The sequence below is a fragment of the Thunnus albacares genome, chromosome 6, assembly GCF_914725855.1.
Source record: "Thunnus albacares chromosome 6, fThuAlb1.1, whole genome shotgun sequence".
Lineage (NCBI taxonomy): Eukaryota > Metazoa > Chordata > Actinopteri > Scombriformes > Scombridae > Thunnus > Thunnus albacares.
The window spans coordinates 15,594,482-15,608,278 of record NC_058111.1 but is presented as its reverse complement, the minus strand read 5'-3'; the positions used below and the strand labels follow the sequence as shown (position 1 = coordinate 15,608,278).

The 13,797-nt window shown below is 44.6% G+C and overlaps 1 protein-coding gene across 1 annotated transcript; it reads right to left on the bottom strand.

The window, feature by feature from the left end:
* Positions 1–2,880: 2,880 nt before the first annotated feature.
* Positions 2,881–13,571, bottom strand: znf296 (zinc finger protein 296). Its single transcript, XM_044355110.1, has 3 exons — positions 12,953–13,571; positions 10,262–10,612; positions 2,881–6,544 (listed from the first exon to the last, which is right to left on the bottom strand). Exons 1-3 carry the CDS (start codon positions 13,002–13,004, stop codon positions 4,761–4,763), a joined length of 2,187 nt encoding a protein of 728 aa, XP_044211045.1. The 5' UTR covers positions 13,005–13,571; the 3' UTR covers positions 2,881–4,760.
* Between the last annotated feature and the right edge of the window lie 226 nt (positions 13,572–13,797).

The window sequence follows — 13,797 nt, the reverse complement described above, 5'->3', positions numbered from 1 at the left end:
CAAACAAAAAAAAAAAACCCAAACCCCCAAAACATAAGTTATAACATTACATGCATTTCTATATTCTTTCTGAAAACATATTTATATGAAAATCTTCATATAAATTGTACACCAAATAGCAGAAGAAAGAAAATAAATGCTACAAATCCACAGTTTATCTTGATAAAAGGCTTTTTTTCATCCTGCAGGCTTTCTCCAAGTAACAGACTGATTTAATTGTTTTGTATTTAAACAACCAACTCAGACAAAATCAATTTCTGTTTTTATCTTGCTGAACAAGGTAACAAGGTGCTGTTTCAACATTAAGTGGTAAGATACCAGATCTCAGCCGTGCACATTTTTAGATGAATTATACATAACAAAATTCTCAGTGCTACATTCATATTTTAACATCCTAAATCTACACAGGTTTGATGTAGTCCATATATCATTAACCCACTGATCTTTACACTCAGATACCACAGATTCTCTTAAGAGATAGATGTTGATATTTTCATATTAGACATTGTTGTAGAACAATCTCTTGACTTAGATTTGATGATTTGTTTATTCCATGTTAATATCTGCTTCCCCTTGGACATATAATTAGTGATTTTGAAGTTTTCTATCACTGCTATGTTAACGATATTCGACTTAACATTTTGTTTAAACTTTAAAATTGTCCATTTTACACAACTGCCTAAACTCTATAAAACATTGATGGTAGATATTTTTTTACAGCTCAACACTGACAAAAAAATAAGTTTTTATTTCTGCCCAGCAGGTATTGTCCCTGAAGTAATGAAAGGTCTCTGTTCTCTTTCCTATTCTGTTAAATCACACCCCTAAAACCTAGGTATCACTATGTACCAGGCACTGACTCTTGACCAACATGAACAAGTCTTTGATTCATTTCTGTTTTTTTTTCAGCCAAGAAACTTCATGAAACTCAGGCCCATTTGTGTCTCAACATGAGATGATTATTCATACTTTCATTTCATCACACCTCAATTATTGTAACTCACTTTTCAACCTGTCTTAGCAAAACATCCCTGTGGTCCAAAATGCTGCTGCTATTGTTGACCAGGTCCTCTAAAAGGTCTCATATGACACTGACCTTGATGTCTTCACACTGACTCCCTATTAAATTCAGAATCCAATTCTTCCCCATTGTTGTGATCACTTTAAGAACTCTGCATAGTCAGACACCTGCCTAAATTAGAGATCTACTAAACCTTTTTGTGGCAGATTTTTTTTGCAGACATCTAAAGTTCTCATTTGCAAACGTAATGTTATATGTAAGATATAAAATGTAAGATGTTCCCTTCTTCACTGACAAATATTTCACCACTACAATAATATTTTGGTATCTTATAAGACTATATGGGCTGGATATATTTATGTGCATGACACATAAACTAACTGACCTCAATATAACTTACAGCTCTAAAGAGAGAAGAGTGTTTAGCAGAAGTTGTTGAAGTGTGTGTGGCATATTAAAATCCCCTGTGACAGGGTTTGTTGTGTGCGTCTGTCCTGCAACGGCCTCTCCCAACTCCCAGGCCAACAAAAGCTTTCTCTGTGGAGCTGAGACACAACTATTAGATCTCAAAGTCCACATTACTGCCGCCGAGGGGCACTCACTGGTCAGAGGACACGCACTCAAACTCACACACGGTGTCAGCTTTAGTCTACTATTGGCAGACAACACAGTGAACTCTCCATGTTGTGATTGGCTGGTTTGGTTGCTGACACTGAGAGGTGTGGACGGCAGGAAGACAAAGGGCACTCTGGGACGGGGGAAAAGATATCCACTTGCTGTAGGGGCTACTGTGCTGTGTTCTGCTGTGTATCACCTTACCTTACATAATTGGGTCCATACGAGCACCAAATGGCGCTCGTCGTGGCGCCCAACAGACAGGGAGGGCAGAGTTTACCAGAGGGAGAGATGGAGGATGTTACCTGTCACCTGTGCTGTTCTCTCTCCCTCCTTCTTTTCCTGTCTCTGTGGAGAGAAATGGACAAACTGTCTTATCTGGGTCCGAGTGGCTTCTGTCTTCACTTCCTCCTTATTCTCTATAACACAATGGTAATTGGTAGGAGTGGGCGTGTGTGCATCTGGTGCAATAACCCACCCCGCCACCCCCCTACTTCACCATCCACCATCCAACCCCACTCCTCCTCTTCATCTACCCAGCCCCCACCTTGTTGAAAGCTCATTAAAAGACCTGCTGTTAATGAGCTAGAGGGATCATAGAACTTCATTTTCATTAGGGGGGGGGGGTGGGGTTAAGGCTAGAGATGCTGGTGCAGAGGTTTTTATGCCCTTAAAAATGGAGTCAGCAATTATCCCAACCCCTTGACACTCCCCACCCACCCTGCTCTGCCTTCTAACATGCCCACAAACAATAACCAAACTGCCTTCCCTCCCTCAATTTAGTATCCTGAGAAATCTTTGTCGCCCCGTGTCCCATCGTCACAGCTCTCTGCACCCATTTCACAACCTGCAAGATGATTGACACCGACTCAAATATAACAACACACACACATATATACACACACACCCCACTGGAATTACATTACAGTGTTTCAAGACAAAGCCAGTAACATCACAAGGATGTAAACAAGGAGTGAGGGTCCCTAATCCAAACACTCACATTAAAAATTAATAACTCAGCGCTGACTGTGGTCCTCAGAGAAACGACCCACACTGACTAAGACAACATCCTGGTGAGAAAAGACACTTAAAAATAGTTTCAAAAGCTTTGTTGTGGGTCCCAATCTGCAGGCCAGAATAAGAAAAAAAAAAAAAAGAAAAAAAGTATAAAAATGCATGAAAAAGCAACCACAAGCAGAAACAGACACAAGCAGGAGGGGAAAAAAAAACTCCACAATGCAAAATATTTCACCTCAATTCTTTATTGAGGCTCCTCATGACAAGATCAATTACAAAATGGTGTCAAGTTTACAAAGACAGCAGAGCGATATAGCTTCACAATAGCCAGTGTTAAGCAAAGGAGACGATCAGCAAAGTGGAGGGCATGTAACAGTGACAGGCAGTTAATAATAATAATAATAATAATAATAATAATAATAATATAACAATAGTGACGGCAACAGCAAGAATATATGTACAAAATATTATCCCTGAACAGTTACACTGCACTCATCCATACAACACAGAAGAATTTGTTTTTTCCTCAAAAAGTGTCCCTGACATGAAGCAGAAATCCAATATGTAACACAGTCATCACAGTAGTCACAAAAGAGTCAGCAGCGCTCTACTTGACGTCTCTGCCCCGTTTATATATGTTAAACGAACAGATTTCCTCATGTTCATCTCGAGTGTCTGAACTTAAATCCTCATCGTTGACACATGATGACACCCGTCAGAAGCACAGACACGCCAATTATGACCAGCGAAGTCATGCTTTGGACACAAGATCACAGGACAAAGGGTTCAAGTAGAAGTGTCACCAGTGGATTTTTTTTCCCTACACACACACGCACGCACACACACACACACACACACACACACACACACACACAAACTTGCTCACCCAAGTGCTCGTTTGGCAACTCCACCAATCCACAACTACTACTACACCTCGCAACCCTGTCGTTCAACAGACTTTTTTCAGTTACACAATCACCAACATGCAGCATTCATAAATAAGGAATAATTCAAAACACAGGTGACAAAAAACAAAAACAAACAAAAAAAAAAACAGAACAGTTTTAAATGGCTGCAAAACATGCATGAGCTTCAAGCAGTCCGGCACTTTACAAATGTAAACAATGGAAAAGGGAAGTTACCATCACAATAAGTACAAATAGAGAAAAATAATACACACCCGTTTCACATGTAGGTAAAATTGTTTTTTATGCATAGAAACTAATAATGGAAAACATCAGTAGATGAGACTTTAAAGTCTCATTATTCACATTTATAAAATTAGAAAAAAAACAAAACAAAGAAAATCATCCGTACATACTGTCACAAAGTCAGGAGCACAACCTTGTGAGGCCCCATGAGCCCTGTAAACATTATGTTAAGTGACAAGTGTTGTGACAACCAAGCGCCTTTAAAAAGAGGAGTTTGAGAAACTCCAGGCAGACAGTGTTTGGATTCATTTCCCCCCCTTGTGTCTGTCCAAACATCTTTAGTCTTTAAAAGGTCTTCTCAAAAGAAAACCAGCAACAGCTAGGTAGCACAATATGACCTCTTTCCATCTGCCAGTGCTGATGCTGAAAATATATTAACATCATTCTATTGCTAAGATTTTTTTTTTTATTATTATTTAACATAATCGCTTCTCTTTGTTATCTGACAGTTAATATCGGTCTTCACCTGTCCAGTGGGTCACCAGAGAGATAAATCACTCGTCTTTTGCATCCTGCAGTGCAACATGGTGATCAGTTTCCTGTGTCGGTGTGGACTGTGGCGGTTCACTTCCTGTTCAAGAGCTCTGGTAATCTCCCTGTTGAATGTCATGGCCTTGTTTTGCTCTGTGGTTTAAACTACTGCAGGCACTTAGTTTTAACCGGCAGCTTTGCATACAATCGTGAACAATGTGGCTGGCTGCTGGGTGCCTCAGTGCTGGCAGAGGACGGGACTGCCTGCTGCTTTCTACAGTGCTGCTGCAGCTTCTTCTTTAAATTCCAGTTTAACTTGACTGTCAGTTCAATAGTGGGACAAGTTTTTTTTTGTTAATTTGAAGGGTGATTAAATCCTATACAGTGCTATTTTAAATGTCAACAACAGTGAATGACAACCGCTCTCACGGTGCAGAAGTCAAAGCTATGCCCACTTCTGCGCTGCCCTCAGGTGGGAGGTCGCCCTCGATGGCTGGACTCCCTCTGTTCTCCACATACTCATCTTGGCTCTGCCCTTCCTTCACCTCCATAATTTTCACCTCATCACTCTGCATTTTGCTCCCCGTTTCCATCTGATCCAAACTGGCTTCATCCTCCTCCATTTTCACCACTACTGCTTCTTCTTCAGCCTTTATTGCAACCTGATTGTCGGCGGCGCTCGTCTGCGCGTACGCTCCTACGCTGGCGTGGCTCAAGCCGTGAACTTTCTTCAGGTGCTTCTCCAGGGTGGCATATACAGTAAAGGGTACCGCACACAGCTGGCACAAAAAGGGAGCTTTGGCTCCTTGGGCACCGTGGGTCTTCATGTGGCGCGTTAATTTTGAACTCTGAGCGCAGGCGTAGTTGCAGAGGCCGCAACGGTAAGGTCGTTCACCTGTGTGGCTGCGGCGGTGCACAGTCAGGTTGCTGCTGTTGCGGAACTGTTTACCACAGAACTCACAGGCTTCGTCTTTCTTCTTCCTACCCGCTGAATTAGTAGTGGTGTTATTATTGTTTCCTCCACTGCTGACGCCTCCTCCTACACTCCTCCGCTCAGTCTCTCTCTGCCACTCCTGCAAAGCCTCGCTGACCTTAACTGAGCTCCACTCCTTCTCCCTCTCCATGATCTCTCCTCTTTCGTTCTCCCACTCTCCCACTCCTCGCACCCTGTCGCCCATCTCAGGCCGTTTCGGTGTACAGTTCCCACTAGCAATACCGCTCTCACCACTTCCCCCTGTCTCTCCGCTCTCGAGTGAGCCTTCAGAGGGGCTGGCACAAGGTGAGGTGTGCTGGGGCTCCCCCTGCCCCTCTGCTTCCTCCTCCCCTCCCTCTCTCTGGCGCTGGTACAGCCTTAGCAGCTCCCTGTCTGCCGGTCTAACCTGTGAGGTCAGCAGCATCAGGCCTGAAGCTAAGGAGGGGTGTTTGGGCAGGGTCAGGTCCAGCTCGGAGGGGGCCTGGGCTCTCACGTCTGCACTAACCATCCCCTTTCCCATGATTGCAGCTGGCTGCATTTGAAACCTCCCTCTCATCCCCTGCCTCCCTACATCCTCCTCCATGACGACCATCTCCAATGACTCGTATCCACTCCCTCCACCTCCAGCCTCCCTGTGATGACTCCTTATGTGACGGGCCAGCTGGCCGCTCTGGGTGAAGGCTTGCCCGCACACTCCACAGTGATAGGGGCTCTCACAGGCGTGAGTCCGGCGGTGGGCGGACAGAGCGCGCAGAGATTGGAAGTTCATGTCACACAGCTCACAGTGGAAGTCAGCCTGGAGGCCACCAGTTTGAGGAAAGGGAGAAGCGGCTGGTGGAGAAGAGGATGGAGACAGCACCAGGCCTCCAGGAAAGCCGCTGCTGGTGTTATTATTCCCCTCGGCAAGCTCCCTGAGCCGCACTGAGAAGTTCAGAGCCTGCAGGTTACTGGAGGAGGAGGTGGTGTGTGTCTGACGGGAGCGACCGAGGCGCAGGGCCGAGGGCTGGAAGGCAGAGGCAAGCGCTTGGCCAAGGTGACGCGGGTCCAGAGTGGCTGCAGCAGGTTTGTGCTCTTTAAGACCTCCTCTTTCTCCTCCTCTCATGTCTATGTCATCCTCCTCGTCCTCTTGGTAGATGCTGAAGGAGTGTATGTGCTGAGCGTGCTGTAAGAGCACCCATGCAGATGGAAACACGCCTTCACACTGCTGGCAGGTAAAATAGGAGGGCTCACCAGGCACTGGAAGACAAAGATGGACAAAATAAATAAATTGTGTAAAATATTACGTTGGTCTTTTGAAATGACTTCACTTGAGACAAATTTAGGTAACTTAAACCTGCAATAACTGATTTTTTTTTTTTTGACAACTTCACAATCTGTAAACACAAAACTGACGTATTGTCACCATAAGAAGTTGACTTACTAGGAAACATTTTCCTTTTTACATGTATAGCAGATATGGAGACACATCAGGATTCATTTGGAGTTGTGTTTCTGGTCACCTGATGAATGCAAGTCCAATATTCACTCTCCTTTTATATCTATTTGGTTGCCACCAGCTCCTGAGGTAAATATCTGACTCTTTAGCTGCTAAATGCTCCACTATGTTCACTAGCTAGTCGCCAAATGTGTCTATACAGTGGGTGTATGACTGGATGTATTGCTGCAGACAACTCACAAAATTAGAACAATGAGAACCAAAATGAAAGTTGTGGGATGAACTTTTAAAGACAATGAGTTAAAGGACACTACAAAGCTCCAGACTGCAGAGTCAGGTGATTCACTCCGTGGGTTTTCACTGTGAATGACCCCTCTCACATACAAGCACATGACTATCGGCACGATAAAGGTCAAATCTAACAGGAGAATAGTTCAGGTAGATTGACATTCAATCAAATGATTGTACGGTGAAGAAAAGGCCAAATGATGCAAAAATAAGACCTAGATAAGAATAGGAAGAACAGAATGATTAAAAAGTGAGTGCAAGGGGCTCAAAAAGAGAGTAATGATAGTCGGACTCAAAGAAGAAGAGAGTGATGGAGCTCCAGAAGCTGAAAGGCCAACAGAGAGGAGAACAGTGTTACATCTGGAGATATTTTTATATGTGGATAGCTTTGTCTCCTAACCGAGAGTCACTCTCCAATTAAGCTGCAAATTGCTAATTAGCAGAACGTAGAAAACGAACGCTTTATGCAAATCAGGCACTGACTCAGCCTGCTTGACAAATGAGGCCTTTCTGCATAAATCAAAATTGGAGAGAAGATCCCCAAATTGAGGGGAAAAACAGTTCTTTTTTTCCTCTTTTTTGGAGAGGTTCAAAGCCGACTCTGGTATAAGCCTCTTTCATGTTTCCTCAAGTCAAATCCTTCTGTATTTTACTGGAGGGGGGAGGAGAGTAAAGATGAAAAAGAGAGCAACTGTTTCTTTCTCTTTTTCCTCCTCTCCCGCCCTCTCTCTGTCTGGAGACGAGAGGAGCTGTGGTGTTCATGTCCTTTAACCTAGCCTGAGGAGAAACCCAGGAGAAGTTGAGATACTTCTTTTAAAAATAGGGTGAAGAGTGAGAGCAAGAAAAAAAAAAGAGAGAGAGATAGGTAGGTCAGGGCTCAGGAGATAAAAAGAAAATGAGATAAAAAGATTATAATGTAGTACGGGGGGCCAAGAGACACCACGAAAATATGTCACCCCTTTGGATTGTACTTGAGACCCATCCTCCAACACCCGGCTCTCCTCACCCCTCCGCCCCCAAACCCCTCCAAATCTTTCCCTGAGGGGGGGGCTTTTGTCTCGTGGTCCTGGAGTGAAACACAATACCCAGCCGGTTTCTCTTTCCTTCGCTCTCTCCCCTCTCACTTGCTTTTTTTTTTTTTGTAAGGATTCCCATTTGGCCCGGGGTAGCACTTGAATATTAAGCAGAAGCAATAACTACTAATTAAAAATGCAGATTGGCTGGGAGCACTAACGAGCAGCAGGCAGAATCTCTTTTCCCTTGGGAGGCAGAGGGAGGAGAAAAGAGAGGGGAGGGAGGGAAGGAGGGGGGGCTAGAAATTGAATGAGGGCAAACGAAAGTGTGTTGAAGATGGGGGGAAGAAATAAGGAGGAGAGGGGGGGGTTTGGAGATGAGGAAAAAAAAAAACAAACAAGGAGAATAAATAAAAAGGAATGAGACAGATGCACGCGGCTCTTCAGTAATCCATCCCACTCTACCCCCTTTCTCCTCAGTCCTTGCCGTTTCTCTCATGAATACAGAGAAATAGACGGAGGACCTGTCTGTTGTGGGATAACTGCTCTTTCACTTTCAGTCATCTCATGCAGCTTCAGATGTTCAGTTTCCCTCCCACAAAAGAGCTTGCTACTCAAGTGAAACAAGACTTCCTATTACTTAAAGGCCAATAACTGTCCTTTTGCTACTTAAACATGCAAGAACTCAAACTTTATGTCACAACTCATAATTCAACCGTAATAATCTGAGGAGGTAAAAACACTAAAAGCTGGGTAAAATTACAATTATGAACTCCACAACAAATGCAACCTACATTCGCTAATAAAACTTTAATCCAAACTTATCCACTTTTGCATTATTTACAGGCTGTCATGCTCTTTCCCTCTCGCGCCGTACACGTGTTAGGTTTGTTGTATAATCCTGCAGGCACCAAATTACCAAACTCATTGGTTCTGACTGTAAGTGAGAGACAGAGATGAAAAACAGACTGAAATAGAAAAACAAGAGAGGTTGTGGACAAACGGAAACGATGCGTGCACCAGTCCCCTGAGCGTTACACAAAGGAAGGAACTGCTAACGTGTGTGTAAATGACAGAGAGGGTTTCAAAATGTGCAAAGGGCACTCATACCTACTGCCAGTGTGTAGCAAGATGCCATGTCCATTTGCAGTCATTTGCAACATCCTACATGCTCCTTTTTCACTTACAGCATGACCTTCAAATACATTTGACCTTTGCAGGGGAAAACATAATAACTCCTCTCTGTCTCAAAACACATTGTTAGCCACTGGACATGAAATTTCTCAAAAATGATTTTAATGAGAATTCATGAATTGCTGATTGAGTTTTGATGGGTCTGACCCCCACCGTGACATATTATATTTGGCACAACCATCACAGTGTCCGCAGCCACACAAAAACAGCTGTGGAAGAGGCGTGAAGAAAAAGACCTTTCGGAAAATCAGCGCTAATGTATGAAATTTGGGCAGAATGAGAAAAGAGAGATGACTCAAGACACAGAAAATATAAAAAACGAGAAGAAGAAGAGGGAGAAAAGTGAGAAGGAGAAGCATAAGATGAAGAAAAAGGAGGAGAGTCCCAGGAGCTCAGGTGGCTCGGCCCGGGGCAGAACAGTGGGAGATGGCAGAGGAGCTGCACATGATGCAACGTCCTCCATTACAGTGTCATGACAGCGAGGAGTGCTGCACGAACAGCCTTACATCCACCCCTCTGACCGTTTCACACTGCAGTGCACGGCTACAACCATCAAACCGTTTACTAAAAGAAACTGAAGGCCTTAAAAAAAAAAAAAAAAAAAAAAAAAAAAACAACACCGAAACACACTTCACACTTTTGGTTTTTACAGGATGTGGCATCAGTCTCTGTTGTCCAGGGCACAGTGGATGACAGAAGTAGAAACATGTTTACCTGGCCACTCTACCTCAGAGACTGACAGTCAGGGAGATGGGAAGGAGCTCAGGTGCTCAGTGCAGAGCCCTTGGGGACCTTTGGTGCCCTCCGAACGCTCCTGACGCCTATCCTTTCCACACAATTAGCCTGTGCGTCACTAACTCACGCAGGTCTGCTAATGGCAACGGCTAGCTAATGAGCTGGACTTGGGAAAGGGGGGGGCCGTTGTTAAAAGAAGAGGGCGGTTGAAAAAAAATACATAAAACAAAACAAAAAACAGAGTCACTAATTAACAACCTGCCTTCTTCTGCTTCCTCAAGCACTCACCTGCTTTGCAGAGCTCCGCCTTCACCTTCATGCCGGGCTCCGCCCCCCAGACGCTGTCCCTGACAGCCCCTCTCCTCAGCTCGATGAACCCCGGCCCCAGCTCAGAGCAGGTGACATGCTGCTGTGCTCGGTTGGCAGGTGAGGGGGGCGTGGTGCTGGCGTTAGGGGCTTGGTGTTGGGACCGGCAGCCGCCCTGTTTGTGCTGGATGAACGCCAGGATGTGGGCGAGTGGGAAGGCCCGGCTGCACTGGCCACAGGTCAGAAGGTCACGGCCCTCGTCAGCAGCTTGGACCTGTGGAGCGGGAGGATGGTCCTCTGGTGTACCGGTGCCATCCGCTGTATCGGTGGCATCTGAGAAACAGGACAGGCAGGAGATGAGAGAGAGTGGATGGGAAAAATAAAAATACAGAGATTATTTTTTAACATTTAAATGTGAAAGTGATATGCAAAACAAAAACAAAATGGGATTTAAGCACCATTGCAGCTTAGTACTGAAAACAAAAAGGGGAAATAAAGAAGAATTTATCCCATTTCATTCAATATTTTTCACCCTTGTCTTTCTGTAGTCAAAGGCTGTAAATCATCTTTCCATGGAGTGTAGAAAGTTCACAGTTTCTATAAAAAGGTCAATAATAAGTTGAGTTTTTTTGAGGCCATAAAGATCTTCAGGAGCTAAATATCACTTTTAAACAACCCCCTTCAGGCATTTCTCCAAAATACAGAAAACAGAGAGAGAAATAAACAGCAATGCTGGAGTATTCTTGACATTAAACATCCCAGTTTGTCCCAAAAAGGCTGCATATATGGACAATACCAAAATATGTGGGCATGATCTGCCAGCGCTAATCCACATTTACTGGGCCCCAGTAAATGTGGATTACTGCTTAGGCAGTTTTTGACTGCGCTCATACAAATTAACAGCCAAAAAGGTCTGCATAAAAGTGGCACAAGTGCTGTTAGACCTCAGTAGAACGACAAACAGGCGTGGTGATTGACAGTGCTGGTTTCAGTTGTAAGCTCTAAACCAATGAGACCAATCTGCTCAGTCAATGCTGACCACTTCCTTGAACCAACCCAAAACAGATGTTGCTCGTTCTGACTGAAGCTGCAGAGAGGAGCCCAACTGTCCATCTCATCTGTAACCTCAACCTCCAACTAGTGTGACAGCTACTACGTGCTGACAGTTGAAATGATTGATTTAAAAACATGCAACCTTGTGACCGAGGTTTCCACCTTTCACTCACAATTACAACTTGCCCTGCCAGCCACAAGCAGCGGGAGTTTCTCAACAGGAAGTGGATTGCAATAAAAGAAAAAAAAATGACTGAAGGTGTTTGTGATAAGAGCCCCTGGGTTTTTTTGTGTGTGCACAACCGTTTACAGGACAACTCATCTGATTCAGCGTTAACAAACCTGACGAATCTCATGTGGTTTGCAGCCAGCACTTTGAAATGCATGCAGCAGAGGAGGACCAGTGTGCAACACAAAGCTGCCTCCAGCTTAAAGCAAACCTCTTTAGAGTCTGAGTAAACTTTGGGTATTTCTTATCATCTCAGCTCAGGCAGGTAGGGCTCTTGAGAAGGAGGAGGAGGAGGAGGGGTCAGTAGACTATTGCTCAACGCGGTCATGGGCACACCTTGATGCCTGGACTGGATCCACCTGCCCGGGCTAGGCCGGCTACAGGATACAGGACAGGTACAGACAGTACAGTCTGAAGTTGGATCTCGCCAGTTGTTACTCAAAAATGTCACCTTTCCTGTTTCAGGGCTGCGCTGTTTGTGCAGACTTGCAAGGCGCGGTCTCTCTCTCTCTCTCTCTCTCTCTCTCTCTCTCTCTCACACACACACACACACATACACACACACGGTTGAGTCAGGGCCTGTGGTCACACCAGACACGCACCACTGGTCTCCAGTAGAGAACTGTAAAAAACAAATGGAGTTCAAGTTTCTGTCTTATTTCCTTCAAAACATAACGTGTGTTTTTCTTTGCATCGTTGACTTTTATGTTTGAACAATCTGAATGAGATCAAAGCAAACTGACATATAATCTATTGAGAGTGTCATTTAATTGGCCAGTAATTAAAAACTCAATCATGATGTATATGACGCAGGCTGGATCCAGTTTCTTCGCTTTTAACAGGTGCTGTTTCCCAAAAAGCGAAGAAGGGGAGGGGGAGAAAGTGTCCCAGTCAAGACAGAAACCGACTGTGAAGAAACTTGATCATCGTCTAACCTGGAAATATTAATCATCGTGTTCGGACCTGTAGCCTCTGAGAACAGCGTGCCAATAAACCGGTCCTTCCTCTATGAAAACAACTGCAGCAACAATGCACAGCAGGACAAACACGACGATAGAAAATACGAGCCCCTTATTTAAATATTTGCGCATGAAGTCCACATAAGAAATTAAAAACACAACCGTATTGGCTTGATTAAGGTCAATGCAAACATCGTGGAGATACTTTAAATCCTCTTGAAAAGGCGGTTTTTCAATACCTGGAATAAATTAAACATTCGTTCATCATCTGGCCATTAATCTGTGTAACGCGGTGCCAACGCGCATCCAAAACCATGCGCGCAACTGACAATAAAGCCAAAACTGTGACCTGAATTTCTTTTGGTTGATCTTCAGAAACATCTTCAACAGTTTCAACATGTCCACACATCGTTGCTCTCCCCTCCTGCTTACCTTGAATTGCACTCAGGTGCTGCGGTCTGCTTCCAAGTTTGCGTCTGGACATCGCGTCGAGCGTTCCGCGTTTGGCACCTTTCTGGGTCCCAAACAGCAAACCCTCCCAAACCAAGCAAAAAAAAAAAAAAAAAAAATCCCTCCAGCTGCTCCTTCTCCGATAAGTTGACCGAAAGCCGAGCGACGGGGGACAGACAGACTGATAAGAGTGGCTGGCCTCTTTCTCTCTCTGCCCGGACTCGCACTGATCACTGAAGGCGGCGTTCAAGTTCACGCTTCTTCCCCCGCAGCGAGCGGAGGGCAAAAGGGGGCATGGGCGACTGTAGGCACCGCCCGCCCCCGCCGCCGCTCCGACGACCCTGACCCCGCCCCTCCTCGGCTTGTAACACAGTCCATAAACACGCACTTGTGTCACATTAAAGCTCTTTCTCTTTTACGCACCACTCTTTCCTGGTTTTCACAAAGCGTCTATAGTTCCTCCTCAGCGGCTACGAGCAACTACCTCGCTGGTTTCCCACAGGTGTCTCCAAAACTAAACCAAAGCAGAGCAACATTCAGTTCTCCTTTCTTCCCCCTCCTTGTTCATCAGCTGTGACTGCTGCACAGACATAAACATACAACTAAAAGAAAATTACCACTAAAGTTTACGGATTGTCTGTCAAGCTGGGACATCAGCAGCTGTAAAACTAAGACTTGTCGCCACCTACTGGTAGAAATAACGAGCTGCAGCCCCGTTTGAACCTCAGGTTGAACTACCGAGTTATTACATGAAATTAGGTGTTTCGATGAGGGCTTATATTTCTGGATGTAGTATTTTGTGATCAACATTTTATTAAATATTTAAG